The sequence below is a fragment of the Pyxicephalus adspersus genome, chromosome 1 (genome assembly GCF_032062135.1).
Source record: "Pyxicephalus adspersus chromosome 1, UCB_Pads_2.0, whole genome shotgun sequence".
NCBI lineage: Eukaryota > Metazoa > Chordata > Amphibia > Anura > Pyxicephalidae > Pyxicephalus > Pyxicephalus adspersus.
The window spans coordinates 23,695,049-23,722,888 of NC_092858.1; the positions used below are offsets into that span (position 1 = coordinate 23,695,049).

Here is a 27,840-nt window from a genome sequence, read left to right on the forward strand (position 1 = left end):
CTGTGATATACTTTCTCTTGTACATATCACTTGCTGCATCGTTCAAACAATCGTATTCAGCCTGTGTACAATATTGGTGGAATTAATTTGAATGATCGTATCTTTACAGCATTGTATGAATTGTGTACAGAATGTAATGTACAGAATTCTGCACAATACGATCGTTCAAAATAATCGTGCGCAATCGTTAATCGGTCGTTAATCAATCGTTTTCCAATGATAATTATTGCATGTGTGTACCTCACCTAACCCTAGAATTGGGGATGTGATTGTCCCCCCCATGACACCTCTCTTCCTTCTATATGTAGACCCCTCCAGGGTGTCAGTATGGTGCAGACCCCCTCACCTCCATCACCCCAGCCCGGCCTGCACACTCCCCGGTCCCCCTGAGCTGTCCCCGGGAGGGGAGGACGTGTCCTGGGCCGCTTCCAGCTCTGCGCAGTAATAGAGCGGCTCCAGCCTGACTGACGCCTGCCTGTGTGCTGTGTTGTGGCCGCTCCTCCTCCTCCTCCTCCTCCTCCTGCAACCTCTCTGCTTCACATACATAGGGCACCGAGCAGCGAAGGGCCACAGGTAAGGGGACCGCTTCTCTCCCACCATAGCGCTGCCCTGGGCGGGTGCGGCGTACAGGCCACTGGTCAGTGTGGGACTGGTGTGCTGCCAATAGGTCAGAGGCTTCCTAATTATAGATCTCTATCCATTGTACAGATCACCTTTCACTGCTATTACATTAGGACTGTCTGCAAATATTCCAACTTCCCAGGAGAAATCAGATCCACGATACAACACAGACTGCAATCTAGATTTTAGCTGCTGCTTTATACTTTTATATGTTTATTAGATCCACACTGTGCCAAACTTTTATATAATGCTGCAATCTATACCTTAGCTGCTGTATTCATATATTCATCAGATACAGATCATTCCAAACTTTTATAGGTTATATCAGTAAAATTTACACTTTGCTGCTATTATCTCTGTTTATATTCATTACATCAATACTAAATGCTGCCATTTATAATATAGCTGCTGATGTATATGTATATATATATATATATATATATATATATATATATATATATATATATTGGATCACTGTGCAACTTTTATATTATTCTGCAATATATATTTATTAGATTTAGACTGTTACAAACTTTCTATAGGTTATATCAGTGCAATCTACACTTCGCTGCTATTATCTTTGTTTATATTTATTAGATCAACACTATACCAAATGCTGCAATCTATATTTTAGCTGCTGCTTTATACTTTTATATTTATTAGATCCACACAGTGCCAAACTTTTATATAATGCTGCAATCTATACCTCTGCTGCTGTATTCATATATACATCAGATCCAGATCATTCCAAACTTTTATAGGTTATATCAGTACAATTTACACTTTGCTGCTTTTATCTCTATTTATATTTATTAGATCATATATATCAATATATATTGGATCTACACCTTGCCAAATTTTTTAATTATTCTGCAAGATATATTTATATACTTATTAGATTCAGACTGTTACAAACTTCTAATGGTATTAGTTCATCCTATACCTTAGCTGCTGCTACACTTTCAAATACTTTAGTTGCTTTTAGATACATCTATATATATATTATATCCTGACTATTACAAACTTCTATACATTATCCACACTTTTCTGCTATTATGTTCGTTTATGTTTATTAGATCAACACTATACCAAATGCTGCAATCTATACTTTAGTTGCTGCTGTATGCATTTATTATAGATCCTGACTATTTTAACTTCTGTAGGTTACAACACTGCAATCTACATGTTTGCTAGCTAGCTAGATAGATAGATAGATAGATGGACAAATGGATATAGATGGATGGACTTGTCTATACTTTTTATTGCTGCAATCTATGCTTTATCCTGCTGTATACATTTCTATATATTGGATCCACACTATGTCAGATAGATAGATAGATAGATAATAGATAGATGCATTGATAGATAGATAGATAGATAGATAGATAGATAGATAGATAGATAGATTGATAGAGCGATAGATAGATAGATAGATAGAGGGATAGATAAATGAATAGATAGATAAATAGTTGTTTTTTTAATTAAAATGCTGCAATCTATCTTTTAGCTGTTGCTTTTACATTTGAATTAAATGGATAATTTCCCCTCCTTAGGTTACATTGTTGCAGTCCATGTGACTTCCCATCTACTCTTATCTCTCTTTATGAATATCAGATCCACGCTATACCAAATATAGATCATACTCTGTAATTTATGAGTCTACATTCTATATCTTCACGATAAATTTCATGATAGAAATGAGATCCACATTTCTCCAGGACTCCAGGATTTTCTATATTGTTGCAGACTATGTGCCATGTGACTTTCCATTTGCCCTTGTATCTCATGATGGGTGTTAGATCCAATCTCCTTTATGGGTTATAATACTGCATTCATGAATATGAGATCCACATTACACCATTCTCTGTAGTTTATCATACTGCATTCTATAGCTACATGTTACATTCTTTAATAGAAATGAGATCCACACTGCTCAAGACTTATCTATTGGTTATAAATCTATACTAGCTGCTGATATATCTTTTATAGATATTACATCCATATTACACAGATCCCTTCTGCAGGTTCTAATACTGCAATCTGTTCTTTTCTATATTGTGTCTATTTATATTTACTGGATCCACAGTACATTAAACCCTTCTATAGGTTATAATGTTGGAGCAATAGAAATACTGTTTATAAAATATAATAATAATAATAATATATATCTAGATGTGACGTTCTAGCTTCTACAGAAGTGATCATTGTTATTATCTATGTTATCTCCTACGTATATTATATATGGAAACAAACCAAACAGACTATCATAGCCTAAAACAGTGCTGAGCCCTTCCTAAGCTTCTCAAAAAACACTTTACTCTTTTAGGATTTAATAAACCGAATTTTATTTCAATCAGAAAAATCTCTGACATATTTTGGAGGGAATATGTAAAAGCTGTGCACAACTAGGCACATGTAGGGGGTTTCATAGAACAGGAATACATTGGCTAGTTTTGGAAATTTTGCATTATAATTGTGCATCGTCTAGCTTCACTTTGGGATCTGGTCATTCCTGAATTTATAGTCCCACAGTTGGCACCAATGATGATTTTGGTGGATTTACTTGCGGTATAAGTTGATGCCATTCCATTAGATCCTGTATGTTGTTTCCCATGTACATTCGCTCACTTTTGTTTCACTTTTCGTTCCTCCAGACTTCTTGCTTTGTATTCCTTAAAAAAAGAATGTAGCTGTTGCCTAAAGCAACATAATTCTGCATTTTATTGTTCTAGATGAGGTTGATGGCCAAAACCATTTTGCCGGTTTCTCTTTTATTATCAGGTATCCATTTTTTGTATATAAAAGTTACCTAAAACTTGTAAAAGTTATGAGAGTAATGGGTATGATGATGGAGGGGTGATTGGTGAGTGTATGGCGGGCAGTGATACATGGGATGAATCCAGCAGTGTATGTGTCTTGATATATTGGCAGTGTTATAGTGTGATCAGGGGAGGAGGGAGAGACATGGAGAGAGGAGACATACTGACGCCAGTATTGTGATCAGGAGAGAGAAGGAAAGGAGGAGTTTGCTCTCACAAGACTGCATCATTTCTCCCTATACAAATAACACAGTGACGCAGGAGGTGAGACTGTTCTTTGCTCTGGTGACAAGTCTTTTTTTTCCTTTATGTTATATGGGCGAGAGTGTTAACCCCACTTATGCCTAGGAGAATATAAGGAGCATGCTTGTACTCTCCCTGATTGAATCAATACAATTACCATTTGTTGGGCACACAAATCATGTTGTAGGAGACACTTCTTTAAAATGAACTCACATGTTGTAATACATGAAACTAAAATCATTGCAGATAGTAATGGCTGTAAGATGTTACAATGAGATGGTACAATCTATTCCAAACATATGCCATCTGGTTGTATTATTTCTGCGCACTCTTTTTTTATGTTAGGTAAACTTATATGGTTTTATCTTACTGATATGTTCATTTTTTCCGTAAATAAATCAATCATTTGTATTGACTACAAATATTTAATATATCAGCCAATTGTTCCAACAAAAAGAATCATGGATGATATCTGACTGTGAAAACACCTGGTCCTCACAAACTTTACTAAAAAATGATTAATCAAAGCACGTTTTTTGTTTTGTATTGTTTTTTCCAAGTATCGTATAGTGTATGGCTAGCATTTGATCTACCAACAACTGGCCGACCCAAATGATACATTTATAGTTACATATAAAATTTGGAAAAAGTTCAACCAAAAGCCAATTTATTAGTAAAATTCACATTGTGCTGAGAGGTCTGTCAGCACCGTTTTCTACTGATATAATCCTAGACTGTAAGCTCTTCGGGGCAGGGTCTTCTCCTCTTCCTGTGTCACTGTCTGTATTCATCTGTCATTTAAAACCCCTATTTAATGTACAGCGCTGGATAATATGTTGGCGCTATATAAATCCTGTTTAATAATAATATTAATAATAATAATAGACTGAACATGAGTGGCTCAGTGTACAATCTCAGCATGATTGTGTGCCTGGACTAAGTCATTTATTAAAACCAATAAAGATGAGGAAAGGCAACAATTCTGGGTGAAAATCGAAGCAAAATCTGATCATGTGTGTCAAGTTTAAAAGAAACAGAGAAATATATACAGAGGTTCTTTAGGATGAATCCATCAATCATGCATACAGAGAGTTTTGTTGTAACTTGACATAATTTATGTGGTTCATACAATGGATGCAGTAGCTCATTTTACATACTGTACCATCTGAAGGTATCATTTAAATGTTTTAAATGGTTAATAAAAAGGGACACTTGTATCACAGGAGTACTCATGTTTATTTATCAGGGAACAATAGGACATTTGATTCTTCCTCTTGGACTAATCAGCTTTTTGCATGTTGTAGATTGCACATTGATTATTTTTGATTCCTCTGTCATTGTTAAAATCAGTATTTTCGTACTTATAAACTAAAAATGTGCTATACTTCCACCTGTCAATACTGCTTTTTAGGATAATAAAATGACTGGATACTACAAACAATAGAAATATTTCTGTTAAGTAGGCCACATATATCTGTAACAGCAATGGCTAATAGATATAGGAAGGAAGGTGAGCACGTAACCATTCTCTGTAGTCTCTCCTGGGGTGAGCATTATTGTCAAATCAAAGCAGAGAAATGGATCAATGAAGGAGAATGTCCCTGATAATCACAGGGCATAGGGGGTAAAGATCAGGACAGGTCTTCTAATCTGCTCAGTGTACTGTCATTGGGAGTGGTTGGCTGGTAATTGGATGTGTGGTCAATGGGCAAGATTTAATCACTATTATCTGAAACAGCTGATAATTTACATTTTATATATGTTCTGATTTAAATCTAGATTTTCTTTATTTTTAATTTTTACTAAAAAAATTTCACACTTTACAAATCTTTACCTTGTATTAAGGGTCAATAAGTGACTTTGGGCCCCACCACTATCCAGATGTAGAACCAGATGTCACCTGCGGACATATAGACAAGGCTCTGACCCTGGAGACTTTCCAATACCTCCAGTGTAAGAACTGCAAAGTGAACTGGCTTCAGCTTCAGGTAATTAGAGGGGTGAGAAGTAGGGAAGTCTATACTATGAATAAATGGTCTACTTGGTCAACTATGCTGACCTTACAAACAAATGTACATTGTCGTGAGATCCGGGGTCGTCAGTTTTCTCAGTTTTCCCATGGTCCAGCTTGGACTGATAAGGAGAAGGGGCTAGGGAATTGGACTTTAAAGGGCGTCTCTCATGTACAAGAAGAACCTGTAAAAGTTGGTTTAGCATTATGAAGATCGGAGCAATTTCCATGCTCATTGATGACAGCTAGGTATATTTATGGGTGCCTGTGTGCTCACAATTCAAATGCTCCAAAATGATCAAACCTGATCATACAGACCAGCATATAGAAAGATTGTGCAAACTAGTCATAGGTCTGTATGCTATGAGCAGATATTGTACCAGGGACAGACAAGGCATATTTGCAGGGTGACCATACCCAGACAGGCAGATTTAGTGCCAAGAGGACCAGACACAGCAAAATCTGTTAATCAGCCAGGGGTCAAATCTAGAAAGAAATTCAAGCTGGCCAGCAGTATAAAATAAGGACAGTCGGAGTCTGGACAGTGTTCAGCCGGAAGTCAGTACAAGCTGAGTCAGCAGTAGTGTTTCTAGTATCTCCCTGACTTTGCTTCTTGGGCCATTTGACTAGACATTTTGAATGTCCCTAATGAGAATGCCTTTAAAGTTAATGGCGAAAATAATTCTGGTGGTTTGTTCTGGTCTCTGGAGAGTTCATTCATTCCCTGACATCACACACTGAGCTGTGCAGGAAAAAGTTTGCGATAAGGCAACTAAGTTTGTTTTATTGCAAAAGGGACAATGTCTGTCCATCCTACAAAATTCTGCATGCTCTAACTTTTTAATTGTAGAAGTATAGTTCCACTTTAGGAAAGTGTATGTACAGCCAAACTGTTTTTTAATAGAGTTAAAGCATAATTTGCTTATTTTTTGCCTCCCCTGGCTCCTACTTCTCTCATTATTAACATAAATCAATCAATCATCAAAATAAAATGTTTAGTACTTCAGCAGTGCTAGAGTAAACGTAATACTGGTGGGGGAAAGGCTCCATGATGTTATTAAGTCAAGAAATGAGCTGTGCTCTGTATAATTCTGTATGGCTATAGGAGAAGCCCAATGTATGCACTGCAATGAAAGCATTTTGATCCATAAATCTGTACAACTGTGCAAAACTAAAGCTAGGGTGTAGTTCAGCTTTTACACCCTGGCAACTTATTTTTATGCTGTTCTTATAGCATTGGAAATTTCCCTCCACTTCTCATCCTAGAGACACAACAATAAGTCAGAGAAAATCTCCTAAAATGCCGAGAATCCCCCCCCTTAGTTGTCCTTGGAACAGGTGTCTCCATTGGAAGTTTTCTTTTCACCTCTGTGTTCTGGGGACAACTCTAAACTTTTGGATTTGCCCTAATTTTTTCGTCCTTGGTGGCAATGGTCACCAGTAAAACCCAGAGATGTGAATCTCCCTAACAGGGTACAGCTATAAACGTGATAGGGTTTAACCCTTCCCTGTCCTATCTAAAACAAAAAAAAATGTTTTGCCCAGGTATACATTTTAGGATCATTAAATTTGATTTACTAAATCAAAAAAGAAAAGTATTGTGCAAGCTGCAGTTGATATCATTATGACTGTGATATAATCAGATTGTTTGCTTTGTTGGTGCTTTATGGCATGCAAAAAAATGGTTGAAAGAGTATAATTGGGAATGGATGCACATCGTATGAGTCTTAGACTGCAAATTGTAATAAATACCATTAAGTTGTATTTGGCGGAAGAAGCCATTTTTGGGATATTTTGCCACCTGCCAGTTACAGCCAGTTAGAATATCTCAATAATAAGTTTGAAAGTTATTTCCAGCAAGTGTTGCATTTTGCCATGTCTGTACACACACACAGCCCTATAGCATGCAAAGCTATTTATTTTGTCTTCAATGAACCTGCCCTCAATCAGTCAGCAGAACATGACGTATTCCCACAGTCTGCTGCACAGATTTGTTTCCAAACATAAAATAGAACATAGCGAGCATTCTTATCTATGTACATCATCATCACTCACACTACAACTTGTCACCAAATGCTCACTTTTCAGCGCCAGATTAAAGATAAGTCGCTTGTACTTGAATGGGAGTAAACAAAATATTTAGGGTCCTATCTAAATAGGTAACATATAGGTTTTTTAAATAATTTTGCCAAACTACATATCTATTGGAGCTTAGGTCTGGTGAGGAAAAGTAAATTGTGTTTGACTTAAAGTCAAAAAAAGTTATCAAAATTTTTATAGTAAGAAATATAATAAAAAGTCCTATAAGACCCTTTAAAATACTTTTCACATTCAGTAATAAACATTTAGGGGCTCCTCTGGAGAGGGTTTTTTTCCACCATATATTAAAATTAGGTTCTGCAATTTAACTGGACCTTAGTGATTAATTAATGAGATTATCACTGGTATTGAACCAGGTGTACAGAAAATTATACAGTGTTCAACAACATATCATCATGTATCAGTGTTGTGTTACATGATTCCAACACTGTTATGTTCACCCAACTAATTAAAAATAGTTTTAGTTGCACACATCTGCAAATATATTTGTAAGAAAGAATTACCCCCATCAAAATATTCAAATTTTGGTGCTTTGCAGCCCAAAATGAAGATAGACAAAAATACATTTTCCAGTGTGCAAAGCAAAAAAAGTGAATATTTTGAATGGGGTGAATATTTTATATACTCAATTTATAGCAATTAATAAATCTGGAGGTAGCCCATTCCTCTTTAAAGTTGCAGAGACACGTCAGAAACCCAGCACATCAAAATCATTTCCGCTCAGATCATTTCTAGAATTTTAACGTAAGGGTCTAACTACAAAACAAGACTGCCTGTGAACTGGGGTTCTTACCTCTGTCTAAGAGAGCTCCCTTCTTGGGACCTAAATACCAATGCATAAATTTAGGACAAATATACCTGGAGGAAGCCCAAAGCCCCTAAAGGCCACATCAGAAGCTAGCACCTGACAATGGCAGCTGAAGACCTCCAGTGTACTGGCTTGTGAAGCACGTAGAACAAAGTTTTAATGGAGTTGGAAGCAACACGCATAGTTAATATAAGCCTATATACAGTAAGGAGGAAAGTAAGGGAATTTCAATGTGGCTAGGTGTATAGTAAAACTTCCTTTTCTGATGTGCACCCTGCTATGGTTTAAGCCCTTTGCTGTAATCGTTGTAATATAGTCCCTTTCAGTTTAATTCTAAGGGTAATAATTATTTATTATTTTTGATGTGTTCATTTTGATTCGATAAAATTGGATATGTATGTAAATTTTACTCTGTTAGATCTCCAAGTGACCAATATTATTATTCTTTTTTATTATATTATTAATATTATATTCCCCTGAGGAAGCAGAATTTTATCTGTGAAGCATGTGATGTGAAATCTTGGATATACTTTTTGTCATATTGTTTCTGTGACTTATACAAATTTGTTGATATTTTAATGTACAATATGGAATTAAATTTTAACTATACACCTAGCCACATGGAAATCCCTTACTTACTTTCTTTCTTACTGTATATAAGCTTACATTACCTATGCTTGTTGCTCCCTACTGTTTACAGGCAAGTTTGGCCACCACTTGGTCTTTTGCATTTTAATAGTTATCCTATTTAGCGATGTGGCAATCTGATTATTTAATATTTTTGGGGTAAGTTTTCTAATTACATACATATAATATAAGCTTATCTCATATCTTGTCTGATCTTCTTCTGCTACGCCAAGAAGAAAGATCTATTGTCACTGGTAAAACAACCCATTAAAGATATGAAAGAACTAAACCTCTCCATGCAGTGATGAGATTCCTATTACCTTTGTGTCTAGTTGCCCTGGATTGAACTCTGGGCTACCAATTAGTACAAACAGCTGTTACTCTTGGCTACAATTCTGTTTTCTATATGTTAAAAGGATAATAAAGTCTTCCAGAAATGGATCGTGTCATTCATCACCATGGGTAGATCACAGAGATCAGTTAAAGCTTCAGTGTTATCCTTATTACCTTTATTTTTCAGCAGTAATTAATTCCCAATGTTTTATATTCTTTAATCTCAGTACCATGACCATATTTGCTCCTCTTCGTTATTTTATGGTGTTTTGAAGGTCAGTGATGAGCTTCTCTATCTATGTAATCTTTAACTATAAAAGTGTATTTTCCTGTATTACTTGACTTCCTAATTTTAATTGCTGTGCTTTGCGGCTCCTTGTTTTATGAGGTGTACAAGTAGTTTATGCTAATACATCCCAGATGGTAGCTTGGCGTCTGATTTTCCTACTGTGCTGACGTTTTTGTGTCTCTTCGGAAACAATAACACAGTGTGTAGGAAACCAACAATCACTATCAATAGATAACTTGATAATTCTGCTGTGGTAATATGGTTGAAGAATGTGGAATTCATTGATATTCATCAAATACTGGCGAAGGATGTAGATTTCACTAGAAATGTGTTAAGTATAAGATGTTTTCATTGTATTCTGTTGTGACGTCTAACATAGCCATAGTACATGTTCGTTTAAACAATATGTGTTTCTTGATATATCAGGTAATCAAAGACTAATTCAAAGGTCAGCCATTAACCAAATGTCATCTATGGAAGTTTATAAATCTGTGAAAGTAAGCTTGAAAGAAATTATATCAAACTATAAATTAAATTAAACCTGAAGTATCACATACTTGTTAATGCACCACCAATCCTGCAGGACAAATCCATCCTCAATGTAGACTGATACCAAGACAACTTTGGTGCTCTGAAAGATACTTTCTTTCTTAGCCAAATGGGTGGGTGGGTGCCTGATCTCCTGCAATTTGTGGTCCATTACTGTGATGAGCAGGCCTTTTGGACAAAAGTCCATTTGGAATGAGGAATTTCAAGGGACCTGACACTTTGGGCCTGATTTATTAAAGCTGGAGAAGATACACTTTCATCAGTGAAGCTGGGTGATCTAGCAAACCTGAAAGGGATCTGGTCCAGGATTGAAAACATTTGCTAACAAGTAGCAAATTACTTTTAGGAAAACTGTTTTAGGTTTGCTGGACCACCCAGGTGTACTGATGAAATTGTATCCTCTCCAGCCTTGGAGAGCTTTAATAAATCAAGCCCTTTAACCCAGAAATTACTTATACAATAAAAGCCTTATGTGAATGGAACCTGGAAGTGCATCCAACAACAGTGCCAACAACAAATAATTATGAGTATGGCACCACATGGCCTTTAAGTGTGGCATTTGTACTGCTATTGTGGCAGTAATAATATCTTTATAATAAATAAAAGTGCCTAGTTTAGGGCTGTTCTGCCCACAATGCACCAATGACCTGTCATCATGGCTGCCCTTCCATATATACCCCATGAGCGCATGCTAGCTGGCCCAGGGAATACAAAAAATAGAAATCTGGCCCTGGTCACCATATCTTAAATGAGGTAAATATGAGGTTAGATAAGTTTATTCTTCCTTCATATGGTTTGTTAGAGAGGTTTGGGAAAACACCAAAATGGGGGACTGTCCTTATTCCCAGCTTTAAAGCCACGGAGGTCAGCTTAACAGCCAGTCAGCTAGCTTACTTTTACACAGGTGAAGACCCATTATATTTCAACATTGAGCTTTGTTTTCTACATAAGTAACATTCCTGAGAAACTCTGATAAGTAACCCAACATAAGAATGTGCGGAAACCAGTTATTTATAATGCATAATTATGGTAACCAACACAAAATTTGTTCTGATTCACCATTCAGGAATGTAGACTCATGAAAGGACCCTTAGGAACAGTCTAAAGGTCTTTCCAGTAATGTAGATTTTATTATTGGTGAAGTGATGGCATGTAAATACAAAGCCAAATGTGTAGAAAAGATTAAAGGTAAAACAATTCAATCCAGAGATCATACTTCAGTCAAACGGGTTTTACAACATTGCGTGTATTGTTATTTTTCTTGTAATCATGTTCTTGGTGACATAAGTGTAGAAATATTTGGCTGATATTGTAAACTGTCCAGAATTAAGCAACAATGCAGAAACATGGACTGCTGGGCACAAAAATAGACCCTACAATCAGATTATTATATAAAAACTGAAGATATCTTATGGCATGGTAATGTGTTGTATCACTTTTTTGTTATTATTATTATTATGAATATTCATAATAATAAACAGGATTTTTTTATAGCGCTAACATATTACACAGTAAATAGGGGTTGCAAAAAACAGACAAATACAGACAGTGACACAGGAGGAGAGGACCCAGACCAGAAGAGCTTACAATCTAGGAGGTGGGGAAAGTGACACAACAATAGGGGGGATTGAATGGTGGGAAGTAGTGAGGATTTTAGGAGAAAGAAGACGACGGGTAGGCAAGTTTGAAAAGATGGGTTTTGAGTGCTTTTTTAACCTTTTAGGCGGTTAATTTCTGTCTGGATTTATATGTCTAAAAGCAGTACATTGTCTTTCATGAAAATTTATTTAACAGTATAATATAATAGTATGAGTATATTAAAGTTTGAAACACAAAATCATGTCAAAATATTAAAATTAAAAAAAATAATAATATTAAATGTAATAATAAACTTTGCCATGATTTTGTGTTTTAAACTTTATTATACTCATACTATTATATTATACTGTAAAATAAATTTTCATGAAAGACAATGTACTGCTTTTAGACATATAAATTTAGTGTATTGCATTCAATACTGTTATTTTGTATTCAATGCAATAAAAAAAATTTGAAATTCCATCCGCTCCCCTAGTGACAGCCGCACGCACTGACGTCACCGGGAACTCCCGGGGAACGTCAGAGCACTCGCCAGGGGACAGATCAAGGAAGAGGACGCGGCCAGAGGATGCCAGGACACTGCAGGATACAGGGGGACTTTTTACTTTTTTAACTTCCCCGAGTGTGGCTCAGGGTTACCGCTTTCAGCAGGTTTTTGTTTACCTCAAGTCACATTTGGGCATACCGCTGGGGGGTTTATAGGAGCAGAAAGTAGGACCAAGCCAAAAAGAACAAGGAAGACCATTCCAGGGAGTCGGGTAGTTCTAGAAAAGTCATTAGTAGGTCATTGGAGGAGCAAAGAGAGGGTCTATACATTTATATGTATGAAAGTTTATGTATTCATCAGATTTATTCCCATACATAAAAAATCAAAAACTAGCAGTTGAGGTTTACAGGGCCCTGAACTTGTATATTATATTGTATTGCTGTTTAAGGTCTCCTTAGCTCATGAGAAGACACAACTTGTAATACATTTATATGACATGGCTAGAGTTGTTACTCAACAAACTGTGTTTGGCATCACCTTACATCAATCCCCCAATAATGGAGCATAAGCTATTCTAATGCAGATCAGCTGGTTTTGTATGGGATTGGGCAGTTTTATCTTCAATGCTTACCGCTAATAGAGTTCACCCAATGTGAATTGAATAGTGGATTTGTATTGTATCCATACAATTAGACCTCTGTGGGCAGCTTTTTAAATGCTTACATTCATCTATCCTTTCCTGTGACACACCATATTGAAAGATCTGTGTTGGCTATTAGTACTTGTAATCATAATTTAGTATTAGCTTCTAGAAGAATGGATTTAGACTTTGAAGTATACCAAAGTCTTCCAAAAATCTAGAAGCTAAAGATTTTTAGAATCAGCAACAATATGGCATTGATTTAACATTGGTTTGAACTGTATAGTAAGTAAAGCACGGAATTGTAACACGGGAAGCTTGTCACTGAGTGAATAGTTCACATAATGCAGGTTACAATAGGGTCCAAGACTCCTAGCAGACTCTTTTAAATGATCATCTGTCCAGGAATCAAAAATTGAACTGGTACTTAACTTTAGCCTAGTAATGAAGTCAGGGGAAGTCAGGTCCTAGCAATGCAATGATAATACAATGGAAGAACAAAAACAAGCTTTTCGGGCTAATTGAGTTACTTGCAGGGATCTCATGGAGATTGCTCATTGGGAGGACTATACTTTAAAGACGATCCCTTCCAGGGACAGAATCTAGGGCAGACATGTTCTTCAAAGTTTCTTACCCACGATGCAGCTTTAAGTTAACTTTAAATATCTGTACTATTGGATTCAAGTGGCATTTCTGCCAGGTCTAACATTTGGAGCAATATGTGAACGATAAATATTTTTGAGGTACTTTTTTATTGCTAGAATAAAGTCAAATACAATAACAATACCAATACATTACAACAAGGCCAACAGTAAAAGAAAAACAGTAGTTCAATGGGCACAAAAAAAAATTTACAAATAATATGGTCTTGTGCTTGAAACGGACTTATTGGAACATGAGAACCACATACGAGGGTTGAATCGGGAAAGTAGACCAGAGGCACTTATAATCCTAAATTACCTGTTGGCCCAGTCTAAAAACCTGCTAAAAACTCTGAAAGTCAGGTGAAGGAAGAATAACTAAATCCACAGAAGAGAGGGGGGGAGGCGGGAGGGAACATGGTCAATCCACATCTGGTCCAGAGAGTGGGTCCATGATATATGAGGAAGTAATAATTACAATAGTAACGAAAAGTGGTTAAGGTCTTCCAACATATAGCAATCTAGCCAGGGGACTGTATTAGTTGAGATTTATCTATAGAGTTTAATGCTTTACCTGGATCAATATAGGGGTGAGGGACCACCAGGGCTTCACTGGGACCATCTTCTCAGAAGTGCCTGAGATTAGTTTTTAAGGACGAGCCTATCACCTTCCATCAACAAAAAATAATTTTATTCAAGGGCTATTTATAATAATCATGCCTAGTGTTCATTCTTACATTGTGCCAGTTCAGTAATACTGCATACTCACAAAACGGCACAAAGGGGTAAGATGAGGCATTAAAAAGGTCAGCACTGATATGACATTGTGTGCGTCCTATGGCTCTGTCTTTAATTGACAATCTTGGCTTGGCTCCCATTAACAAGAATGGTGCTCTAGTTCACACTGATGTCACCGGCTAGTAATTTCATTTGACTCCAAAGGGATCAGTGTTCTTCTCCAAGCCCTTTATAAAGGAAAACATTTGCACAATATAAACAGGGATGTTCACTGATCTGCTGTCACATCTTCTCTTTACACAAGGCTAAACAAGTAAAGCTTATAGAGCTGCTATTAATGCTTGCTATGGCTTGGCTCGTCTGGCTGGCTGCGGGTGGAGAAGAGTGATGTATGTTTGTTGTTGGTATTTTGGAAATTCTTCCAGGATTTGAAAGCAATCTGAGATTTATACAATTTATTGTAAAAAGATCACAAGCTATATTTATTTATAGGATTTACAGTTACCCGTGTGAACATTTCAGGTGACTAACCAACATGGAAGTATTTGAGGAAAGCACAATGTTGGGTTTAGCTGCCTCTTTATTCAGTATTCCTACAGGCTCACCCAAGCCTCTCCTAAACCAAATGACTGTAAAGGTACCAAACTATAAGGACTACAAATATTCAGTGTACTATACACTTTTTAGATAATTATTCTGAAATATGAACTACTCTGCCATTAATTGAAATATTGAATGAATCACAGAAAGTGTTTTTAATTAATGGTATGGAAGATGGGTAGGCAAGTTTGAAAAAAATAGTTTTTAGTGCACTTTTAAATGAGCAAATAGTAGGAGCAAGCCAAATAGGATGAGGAAGACCATTCCAGAGATTCGGGGCAGCTCTAGAGTCTTGGACCCATGGGTGTGATGAGGTTATGAGTGAGGAATTCATTAGTAGGTCATCAGAGGACACTGGGGGAGGATTTTTTTATGATCCTGGTCTGCACACTTTGTGTCCGTCAATTAATTATAAGCTATTTAAGAAACTGAACTCCCATGACAGTGCATCAGGATCTTCTTTTCATAATAGATGTCCTTTTATAACACAATGCCCATTTACCATCAATAATCATTGGGGAACATTTTTAAACAAATGGAATTCTGCACATTTTTAAAGAAGTTACAAATTCAGCAAAAGTGTCATTCAGGTTGTTCAAATCAACCACCTCTGATCTCCAAAATGTAAAAGAACGCTAACCTTCCAGTGCTAATTGGTTATTCACTTCTAAGATGGCAGAAAACATAGGAATATAATCAGGACATATATTGTGATGTATGACTGAAGTTTAAAAAATGTTCTATCAAACACACAAACTACAGCACTTTGGACTAGATTTGCTGAATGCATGTTCAATGCCACAGGCTCAGAAAGTAAGAGATTTTCAGGTGGTGTGTTGATGACAGCCTGAGTAACAAGAAATAGGTTCAATGGGCCTGATTTATTAGAGCTTTTCAAGGCTCCAAAGGATACACCTCCATTAGTGAAGCTGGGTGATCCAGCAAACCTGGAATAGATCTGATCCAGGATTTAAAACATTTGCTAGCAAACAGCAAATGATTTTAAAGGAATACATTCCAGGTGTTCTGGATCACTCATCTTCACCGATAAAAGTGTATTCTCTCCAGCCTTGGAGAGCTTTATTAAATCAGGCCCAATGTCAATGGCTGTCATTTTACCAGAAAGTAAACCAATAGCTGGTAGTGGGATGGAGATTCTGCAGCAGACAAGATGGGTTCTGCAGAAATGGTTGCTTTTTTTTTTTTTAAAGTGATATTAGAAGTCACTTGATTTTATGAAACTAACTGCAGCATTTGTTTCTTTATCAGGATACCTACTTTAGTCTGATGGTGAACAATCAGGATTAAAAGAGTTTTTTCAAAAAGAGAAATCTCAAGACTAGGACAACTGGATTTTGTAGAGGTCTCAGCTGACACTGACAAGTCTTATGCACTCCAGCACGCCAATAAGTTCCTTGTTCTCCTTCACAAGTCCGGCAGTAAAACGGCTGCTTGGCTGGAAGCAAGGAGACGAAGAGGAAAAATGGGCAGAAAAGGCTGTGGATTCACTGGTGAAGAAACTAAAGAAAAAAAAGGGTGCCATGGAAGAGTTAGAAAGGGCACTCAGTACACCGGGACAACCCAGTAAATGTGTCACCATTCCAAGATCACTGGACGGGAGGCTACAAGTGTCACATCGTAAGGGGCTGCCACATGTCATCTATTGTAGGGTCTGGAGGTGGCCAGATCTGCAGTCACATCATGAGTTAAAACCACTTGAATGCTGTGAGTTTCCATTTGGATCCAAACAGAAAGATGTGTGCATCAATCCCTATCATTACCGCCGGGTGGAAACTCCAGGTAACTATGACGTCATTGATTTATCATTGGGCAGTAGCCTTCTTCCCCAGCTAGGTTGTTATAAAACAATATTATTGTATTGTAATAATATATAACAATATTATTGTATTCTATGAACAGAATGCAGATATTACCTGTGATGTTATTAGTTAGTATATGAACTGCTTTTGTATTCCGGCTTTATTTGTATTTTTCCTCACATTAATAGACAAGCCAAGCTGTCCACCAAAATTGACAGGGGATAGGGGTTTGGATGCTAAAGAAGTTCTTACAATCTTTACATTTTACTTTAATTATTTCCACACAGTTTGTTGCTTATCAACGATGTTATAAAGAGTCCCATCTGCTGGAAATGTCATTTTTCTGGATGGTTTCGCTTGCATGTGTATAAAAAAAAAATATATATATATTTATATATATTTTTTTTTTTTTTTTATTATACTGAGTATTACAGTAATATGACATGGCCACTGAGCCATCCTTTTTGCCCCATGAAGGTGGTTTGTGCAGGTTTTTAAGTGTGCAGTAAGCAAAATTGCTCATGTAGGTTACCAAAGCCGTTTTTAAATTTTCTGTTTTTGGACCAAAACAGACCCAATATTAGATTGACATATCATGTCATATACTCTATTTGTATAAAACACTTTTCTGCCTTTTACTTCTGTACTTCCCTTCAATTTAGTAACATGCCAAGATCTGTGCCCCCCATATTGGGTCTGATACATAAAACCATCACCTCAGACTTGCTTAACTGTAAAAGAAGAATTAATATACGTTCCTACTGTATAATAAAATCTTCTGCATCCAAGCTCCCCAACTGGTACAAGTATTTGATCACTGGATGATTTGAATACATGCTTCTCTTGCCCATTAATGTGGTTTTACACCCAGCTTTTACATCCTTTAGTAGTGTATAACGTGGCAGAAGAACCACAGTGATGTGGAGGAAAAAGAACTGGTACTGTATATTCTATATGGTACATCTCTGCGTAGAAACATACTTTTTACCCAGAGATTTACTATACCTGCAGTGGACTTTTCCAAATGCTGGTCTTGCATTGTACAACATGACAAAAGAATGCCTACAACTGATAGAACAGCAAAGGAAGCAGCTTTGGGGGTCCAATTATGCAGCCTGAAGAAAGCCTTTGGGAGCTTGGAAGAAAGATAACTATCTTTTCTGCTGTGGTAGACTCTATGTAGCTTTACTAAAAAAAAATCTCAATTAAATTAGGAATTATAAACAATCCTGGGAATCTGTGAAGGTTCTCATTTATCCAGGTCGTTTGTTTATCCAACATTAGTTACTCACATTCAGAGCTGGACTTGTTCATGATTATAAATACCCCAGCATTTATAATCATGATTTACTGACTTGGAAGGCAGACAAAAATGTTTAGTTGAATGGGAATAACTACTACAAGAGATTATGGACATATCAGATTTTAGAGTTTGTCCAGAAATAAAGCACATTTATTTGACAGTAATTAAATCTAAACTTGTTCTGTGTATGTGTCTTATACACCAATAATTTATTCATTTCTAGTCCTTCCGCCGGTACTTGTTCCAAGGCACAGTGAGTTCAACCCACAGCTCAGCTTGCTTGCCAAGTTTCGTAACACCTCCCTCAGCAATGAACCACTAATGCCACACAACGCAACCTTTCCGGAGTCCTTCCAGCAACCATCATGTACCCCATTCTCTACTTCACCAACCAACATTTTCCACCATTCTCCAAACACTGCGGGGTACCCCGATTCCCCTAGAAGTTCCTCTGAGCCCGGAAGCCCTTATCAAATCACAGGTAAACTAAACTAATTGCTTCTAAGGCAGTTTTCTGTCTTAATTGTGTATACTCACAATTATTAGCTTACTTCTTTGTGCCCTTAGATACCCCTCCACCACCATACAACCCACCAGAGATACACGGGAACCAAAACAGACACTCCGGTGATTCTACTGATTGCCAGCTTATATTATCAGCTTCAAACAGAGGTGGATATTTGGAGAGTTGTATTTAAGTTTAGCTATTTGTGTTATTCGTGTTTAGCCTTTTTTGTGATCTTTTCATGCCAGGGATGAACTTAAACAAAGACCAACAGTGACACAGGAGTTGAGGACACTCTACTTGTTTCAGAGCTTGTTTAATTGACAACTATCTGGATGTCCTTTCATTTTGTAGAGTTCTATGTTTTAAATCTTTTAGATATGTTTTTAATCTAAAAGTACCAGTAATATTTCAGTAAATTACATTGATTCTGTTTTTTTTTTAACCAGACTTCCACCCTGTTTGCTATGAGGAACCATTACACTGGTGTTCTGTTGCATACTATGAACTGAACAATCGGGTGGGAGAAACATTTCAGGCGTCGTCTCGCAGCGTTCTCATTGACGGTTTCACAGATCCCTCCAACAACAAGAACAGATTCTGCTTGGGACTTCTCTCTAATGTCAATCGCAACTCTACTATTGAAAACACCCGTCGGCACATTGGGAAAGGTAACTTATTATGGTTCCCTCATGATTGATTCATTCTACAGTACTTTCCTTGTGCATGTACCATGTGCAGGAATCACACACATAGTGTAAATTCCAGATGAAAGCTCTGTAAATCATTTTTATATACAATGGTATGGATCAGCTACAAGATTCATCATTCTAAGTTACAATTTGCTAAATGAGTAGTGTGTTTTATTGCCAACTTTAATGTGTTTGATATTATAATGATTAGAAAACAAGATCTGCAATATTTGCTTTATTTATTATTTGGAAAATATTGATTTGGTGGATGTAAAACTATGAACACGTGCTAGGTAAAATAAAATGTAAACAGGAAGTTTGGTCTTGATTCCCGCTGATGTACTTCTTTACTAATTGTGCCAGCCCGACGATAAAGTATAATCAAGTTTAAATAGAAATAGGCAGAAAGGGGGCTTTTGAGGCAATCAGAACATGTACATTTTTACAGGCAATGGATGGAGGCAGTAGAGATGCTTACATCCATTACTCATTGCTGTTTCCAGATACTGGGATAAGTCACTCCTGATTCCTATCTTATCTACGGTATTCTGAAAATTAATCGGTATTAATCGGACTACTATATGCTGCAATATAATTTCCCGAGACCTAATTGGAATGTCTTTAGTTACAGTAAAATTGCCGATACTTTTCTCTACCCCCCTTGTGGAAGCCTTATGGCAAAACTCATCGGGACCGGAGACATTTATGTCCTTTTCTCATCTCAATCTCATCATTGCACTTAATGTCAATTTAGTAGCATTACTCTATCTAGGGCTTTTTTGGCAATACGTTTGTTGTTTAATCAACTTTTTTTAAATATTTACATGTTCTGATTGCCTCAAAAGCCCCCTCTCTGCCTATATAAGTTAACACTTGATTAGTGTAAAGTGTTTGAAGTGTAAAGATGAAATGTAAACTTCAACAATGAACATCTGATCCGTGAGTGTGGTAACTCTATGACAGAATTTTTGTTACTGGCAGGACTGGGTAGAATGATAGGAAATTAGATGTTGGAAAAAAGCGAATGCAGCCACCACATCTAATATTAATAATATTTTAATCAGTGTTCTCCCGCCCCTTATTGCCGGGCTCACCACCCGGCACTTTTCAGTAACCCCCCGGCTGTTTTTGGGTGGTTACTGAATAGTTGTGCCACAATGCAGGAGCTGCCATCTACCTACAATTTTTTCCCACCCTGCTTAAAAAAATGCCTGGGTTTAACACTGATTAATAATATATAATATATTAATAATACACTGATAATAATATCAATAATATTAATATTAAAATGATATCAGCCATCCTCTGAGATTTGTGGCTGGGTTCATTGTTGTCTGTATCAGATCAGAGGGCAATTATTCAAACCAATCAACTAGAATCGCTAAGCAAATAGAATGAATAGGTGACTAGACACAACCCAAATGGTGTGACTTCAGCCTTCTATACTAGAAACCATTGTTCCTTAACTACCTTGGTAGTTAATGGTAGTGAATGGTGGTGAATGGTTAAAACAAAAAGCCACCAGGACCCCCGTATTTGTTTTTTTGACAAAAGAGATATAGATAGGATGTCTATTTTACAGTTACCTCTACTTTTATTGTTAAGTCCAGTTTAACATATTACGAAAAGTAACATCCAAGGCACAGTCAAAGTAAACTATCCATGTACATGGTGCCTAATCATAAATAACACAATTCACAAAACGAATCATATGGGGAAATAATGTCATCAAGGTCCTTCTTGATCATGTTGTTATCAGAATGTCAGGTGTGCTGGGCTTTCTTTATACATCTTAACTTGTATTCTGCACTTTGGCCTTGGCTTGGTCTTCCTCGTGAATTTGTTAGTTATTTGCTGTAATATACTATGTTATCCTGATTTTCCTGACCATGTACATATTTTGTTTTCTGAGATGTTACCAATTCAAAATAATAAATATATGTGCCCAGTGTATCCGTACTACATTGTAGAACATTATACTCATGGATTACATGATCTTGATTCATTTTATATTAGACACTTTTGAATACAAACATCAGTAAAAAATATTTTGTAGGTGTGGTGGATATGCTTATCATATACGGAGAATTATAAAGAAGAAAAAAACAACATACAATATATATATATATAAAACACTATAAAATAATATAGATAACAAAGAGCTGAACCAAATAGAATCATTGTGGTGCCGTTTTTGTGATTTTGATTTCAGAACGTTTCATTCAGAAATAACATTCACAGGGGGGATGCAGTTGCAGAAAGAGTGTCCTCTAAAACCAAATTCTGTTTTTACACATAGGAGTTCACCTCTACTATGTTGGCGGTGAGGTTTATGCGGAGTGCGTCAGTGACAGCAGCATTTTTGTACAAAGTCGTAACTGCAACTACCAGCATGGTTTCCACCCAGCAACCGTCTGCAAGATCCCAAGTGGGTGCAGCCTGAAGATATTCAATAACCAACTGTTTGCCCAGCTTCTGTCACAATCGGTAAACCAAGGGTTCGAGGTGGTGTATGAACTTACCAAAATGTGTACGATCCGGATGAGTTTTGTAAAAGTAAGCACTATTTAATTTTTTTGTACTGGTTCACTACTGTATATAAATATAGGATATCTGGGTGTCACTGGATCTTCACATTACCACCCCTCTGACCTTATTCTTGGGTCCCACTAATACTAGTCTGCCCAGTACTCCAATACTAACCCTCTCTGTTTCCTCCAACCATTTCTGTAATACCATTGCAAAACCATTCACACTAAAGCTACGCACACACTTCCAATGGTTCTCGCCCGATAATCAGCTCAGGGCCAATATCAGATGAGAATCTGAAGTGTGTACAGATCACGTCGTTCATCCTCTGAACGACGGTCCTAGCAGATCCATAAACGATGGACGACGAACGATCGTAATGCAAGGGAAGGGGGAGAGCACGCAGCAGGGTGCAGCTCCATCTCCCCTCTGCATAGAGCAGAACAGTGCTGTATGTACAGAAGCGTTCATGCATCGTGGAGTGCTTAGTCGTTGGAAAGATCCAAACGCTACCATATCTTCAGGAATAGGAAACCGACAACAAGTCATTTGCACCAACTACATATATGGTTCACTGACTAAAGTAGTGTATTGGCGTAATATGGATGGGGATAAGTCATGAATAATTCAGCTCTTATATAACGTGGTATTATTTATCGCAGAATATGAGCCTTCACATTTTTTATACACAATGGGTCTGATTTATTATGGCTCTCCAGGACAGCAGAAGACCTGGGTGATCAAAGAAAGCTGGAATGGTTTTCATCTGTGGTTAGTTGGCAAATGTTTTCAGTCCTGGATCAGATTCATCCCAGGTTCTCCCATCATAGTCTATCTTCTCCAGTCTTGGAGAGTTATAAGTCAGCCCCAATGTTTAGCTTCTCTTCAATTAGTATACGCAGTACACAAACTCATTGCTCTATTGCAGTATCCGTGCAAAAAAAAAGCTGGCCAGCACCTCCAGCATCATGCAAACATTGTCATGCAAAGTAATCTTAAATATCCCATCCTACCCACCTGTATATACTTCATATAATATGTATGTGTCACAAAGTCCATACCTCTATAAAATCACAGAAATCACTTTCCAGTGAATGCCAGTGTCTGTTTTAACACACTGTCCACAGCACGGTTCATGGTTCTAATACTGAAAGCTCTGTGCTATGAAAAATATAAACAAAATGAAATAAAAAAGTAATAAAGTTGCTGTAAACCCCAAAGTGGGAAATTAAACATCAAAAAGATTTATGAAAACAGTGGGCATACCTACCTCTACTTTTCCCCCCGTAACTCTTATGAAATGCACTGTAATTTTAGTTTCATTATACATGGGATAAATTATAGAATTAATTGTAGCCTTTTCATTTACAGTAACTTTTATTTTATTGCTCAAAGTAAATGAATAAAAAAAATGTTTCTGTATTGTATACTGAGGAATGCAGGAGTTCAGGTTCAGGTTATGCTGCCACCATCAGGATGATTTGGGAATGGCAAACAAAAACTGTGAGCCACCCAAGAATAATTCTTCCTACTACCTTTTTTGTGCTATGAGGATGTAATTCTTTTCTACAACTTTGCTGTTCATTTGCTTAGAGTTTTCCTATTCTTACTAGCCTTTTTCTTTGCCTTCAATCACATCTCCTACCGCTCTGCAGTAACAACAATCCTCTGTTGTCCATCAGATACACGGCTTAACTCTCTTTCCGAAAAACTGATCCACTTTTTGTGGTTCCAAATGGGCCCTGCAAGATTATTCTAGCATAAAGGACAACTGTTTCTAGGTGGGGCAGACAGACCAATAATTAAGCCTTTGGTCCAAAGCAGTGTTTCCCAACCAGGGTTCTGTACAACCCTAGGATTCCTCCAGAGGTTGCTAGAGTTCCATGAGCAGTTTGCATCTCTCATGTCAGATTAGTGACATCAGTGATCTTTCTGGCTATCTGTAAGGGTGACATTCTTCCCAATGGCCAGCAATGTAAGAGGCATTCTTCCTACTGACTACCAAGCTGATATACTGTGAGCTGTGGATATAGTAATTATAGGTTTCCAAGGACCTGAAAGTTATTTCAGAGGGTTCCCCCATGGTCAAGGTCAAGAAACACTGATCCCTAGAATAGAGCTTCTCTCTTCCCTGTGATTTCTTACCCTACCAGGTCTGTGGGTGTCTCTTGGACTTCCCAACATCAAACTACTTTCTCCTATATTTGTAAGGGCTTCCACCTAGTCTTCAGTTCACATTCTATAAGTCATACTAGGTGGATGCCGCATCCTACACTGATGTCAGCTTTGGGTGCAAGGTCGTCCAAGCAGCCCTTTGAGACACGGGCATTTTGTTGCAGTCCCACTGCTCAGTGGGACCGCCTTTGGATGTTCCAAAGGTATTAGATCCTGTGTCCCTATATTTATAAGAACATACTTTAAAACTTTTACCAGTGGCACATTGAGGTACACTGTTAATATCATGACCTTGCTACGCCTTTGCTGTGGAAGTGAGAGGTGCTGGTATCAGAAGGGATTGTCTTTGGCTGGTTTAGGAGTTCTTGGATGTCCTCTAAATATGACAGTATAACCCGAAGGCAGCAAATAATCCCTGTGTGGATTTTACAGGATTTTACAAGTTTTTTGGGGGATTTTTGTCTATAACCTGCAATAAAATGTTCCCCAAAATATATTTCTTTAATAGTAATAAGGTTATCAATGAATGAACATGGTCATAGCAGAAATGTACAAACCAATCTGGTCCACAGGTAAGAGGTATACAAGTATGCAAACTCAAGTTGTTAAAGCGATTCCTTTCTTCTTCTTTTTTTCTCAGGGTTGGGGAGCAGAATATCACCGTCAGGACGTCACCAGCACTCCATGTTGGATTGAGATCCATCTTCATGGTCCTTTACAATGGCTGGACAAGGTTCTGACCCAAATGGGCTCCCCACACAATCCCATCTCTTCTGTATCATAATCCCTGTTTTTGGAGTGCTATTGCAGGCAGTGGCTTAAAGAGAAAATCTTTTTCTTTCTTAATTAGTGATTTGTACTGTAAATAGGTAAATTTCAGTTTACGTCACGTGGCTTTTTTGTGTAACATAGAGAAAACTGTGCTTATAAATTCACATTGTATGTTTTTTGATATATTCTAAGCCATATTTCTGTGAAGACAGCACTTCATTAATATGGTATGGAGCAAATGTTAAAAAAAAAGAAAACACTTTTCACTTTATTTCAAACTAGTATAATGCTCCGTTGTAAACATATTCTGACTTGATGCACTTATACACGGTACACCGCATAGGAATTTTATCTGTTTTCTTATTTTTTTATATAAATTTTCTTTATTGATAATGACACATAGATATTTTTTATATGTTTATTGTATATTTAATTAGAAAGGAGAACAGCATTTAAAAAAGTATTTGTTTTTTCCTGCAGAATTTATCAGCAATAACTTCATTTAATTGCATTTAGAGTATTCCACTTCAAAAGGCCACATGTACCCCACAATTCTAAATAACAATGCGGTACTGAAGGAATTGTCATTCAAGAGAGATTTATTAAAGCCCAGGTTTGCCAGGTTTGCCCCCCATCCCAAACACGTACCCAACCTTCCTTGAGCACCATTATTTACAAAATTCTGGGCAACTTATTCACCGCAAACTCTGGAAGGGAAAAGAAAAACCCAGTGTGTATTTTAACCTGCCTGGCGTGTGGCTCTAGGTTAATTTTAGGTACCAAAACAGGTCCTAAGCTTACTCACTGAAACTTCAAAAGTTAAGGTCACCACTGCAGCCCTCTGATACCTCATTGGCTTCCTGGGTACCCCATCTAAGAATACTTTACAGGTACTTTCAGTAAAGTAGTAACTGTGCTTTACAGCAACTTTTTGCATAATTCACAGTAACAACATGTCTAACCTGATTGTGTTTTTTAACCTTTTCCTCGCTCTACCTAAAAAAGAATGTTTTGATTGTTGTCTTATTTCCCTTTTGGGATCAGTAAGACTGGAAGTTGTAGAAAATCTCCCCAGAGAAGATGCAGAAAACAACAAAAGCCTGACCAAGATTCCCTTTTCCATTTTAACCAAACAAAATTCCAACAAAAGTTCCACTTGAAGTTCTGTGCTCGTTTCCCTTCCTGCATGCATGTAACAATGCTAACTTTAGGCTTTCTGCCTGCTATGCATAGTCCCGTGCTGCCACAATTTCATTAGGAAAGTACACGTCTCAGGTAGACTGACTGAAAAGCCAGAGAAGTTTAGTTTAGGTTAGTTTAGTATTTGGGTTGGATCCAAGATTCAGATTCAGACACACCTCACTTATGACCACTTAAGCTGCTTTTGCATTGCCCTATACCTATATGGTGAGAAAGCTAGTTCTCATGTTAACAAAAGCCTGTGGCCATAAACTCTTGCGGTCAGGAGCTATGAATTAAATAGATCCTGACACTAAAAATAAATAGTAAAGGTAAAAAACAAAAATGTAGGCATTTGAGATGCCAAATTTTTGATTTCCAATTTACCTCTAAATTTGCTAGGTATCTGACACTCCAGAAAGTTTCAGTTACTTATCGAAGTCCCTCTTCCTCTCTCACATCATAGCCCCTTCTCTTCTGAAAGTGTTGCATTACTGTTGGCCCAGCGCATGAAGCTTTTTCCTCATCTTCCTAACTTCCCTACCTACCTCTATAGCGTGTTATATTGCAACCCGGTGAGGAGCAATGGAAAATATTTTCCCACTTCATTGGAAACTGCTGGTGCTGCTGACATGTCATCCAATATGGTGGGGCCTTGCAGTAGTTTCAGGGTCCGCCTTGGGCGAAAATCTGACATGTGTACAGCAGTTTCCTGGTGTTGTTCCCTTACCATGGCGAGCGATGAGTAACCAATCAGGAACAGCCATTGCCCACTTCAATGGAAAGGAGAACAGCAGGGTGCTGCTCGCTCATCCTCCCCCCTCTATAGAAGAGAACAGCACTGTGTGTACAGCACTTGTCAATTCATCTGCCACTGAAAACGATCACAAAGGATCATTTCCAGCAACAATTTCTCAACAATTCATTGTATGTCTGTACTGAACTTTAGGGTTTGGGTAGTTAGAGTCAAATAAAACAAACCAACCTTAGTACCCCTGATCAAAAACAAACCTCCCCTTTCCCTAGCTGCTTCATTACTTATATGAGCTATGGTCTCTTCTAATGTTTATGTCCTGCATCTAAAAACGTCACCATTGGCCGCACTGGTGCATAAGTCCCCATAGACTTTAAGGGAAGCTTCAATATTTCTATCTGACCATTTGCTTTTGAGTTTAAGGGTGTGTTTGTGCGTGAGGTTAGATTTTAGGGTCAGAATAAGAGTTAGGGTCCCGGGCCCATGGAGTATGTTTTATTTCACTCTCGGAGCCAGAAAGACCAGTATACTGACCCTAATAACTTAATATTTATATTTTGCAGAAGTAAATTAATTTGCATTTGACAATGGTGTAGCCTAAAATTATCTTAATTAATTGTCAGACCATCCCTAAGGATTGCTGTATTAGGATATTATTTAGACTTGTGCTATTAGTAATGTCCTACAGCTAGGAAGAATAGTTACAGGACTAAGAAGTAAGAACTATTCAGATTCTGAGAAAACGGCTACAATAATTCACATTGAGATGTGTTTATGTTGGAACAGAGACTTCTTGTATTCTGTTCTGTTAGAAATGAATACATGTTGTTGGTTCTTTTGGATACAAATAATTTAGAAATCTTTATTCATTGTTGTATGCACTGTATTAATAAATGAAGTATTGAAAAGAGTTTATTCTTTGTATGCACAAGGTTTGTGTTCATGTCCTTGTAGGTAAGCAATGCATATCCTCTCTCTATTGTAGAATGAGATTTATTAATTTGCCT

At 37.2% G+C, this 27,840-nt stretch overlaps 1 protein-coding gene across 3 annotated transcripts; it reads left to right on the plus strand.

Moving 5' to 3' along the window:
* Positions 1-499: 499 nt before the first annotated feature.
* On the plus strand, positions 500-27,744 carry SMAD9 (SMAD family member 9). 3 transcript variants are annotated; one of them, XM_072404026.1, is made up of 7 exons: positions 500-573; positions 16,375-16,905; positions 18,452-18,709; positions 18,796-18,900; positions 19,183-19,404; positions 21,725-21,981; positions 24,770-27,744. In XM_072404026.1, exons 2-7 carry the CDS (start codon positions 16,494-16,496, stop codon positions 24,911-24,913), a joined length of 1,398 nt encoding a protein of 465 aa, XP_072260127.1. In that variant the 5' UTR covers positions 500-573; positions 16,375-16,493; the 3' UTR covers positions 24,914-27,744. The 3 variants fall into 3 exon arrangements, with proteins under 3 accessions (XP_072260127.1, XP_072260143.1, XP_072260135.1); XM_072404042.1 differs by lacking the exon at positions 500-573 and adding an exon at positions 646-667; XM_072404034.1 differs by lacking the exon at positions 500-573 and adding an exon at positions 5,527-5,671.
* The last annotated feature ends 96 nt before the right edge of the window (positions 27,745-27,840 follow it).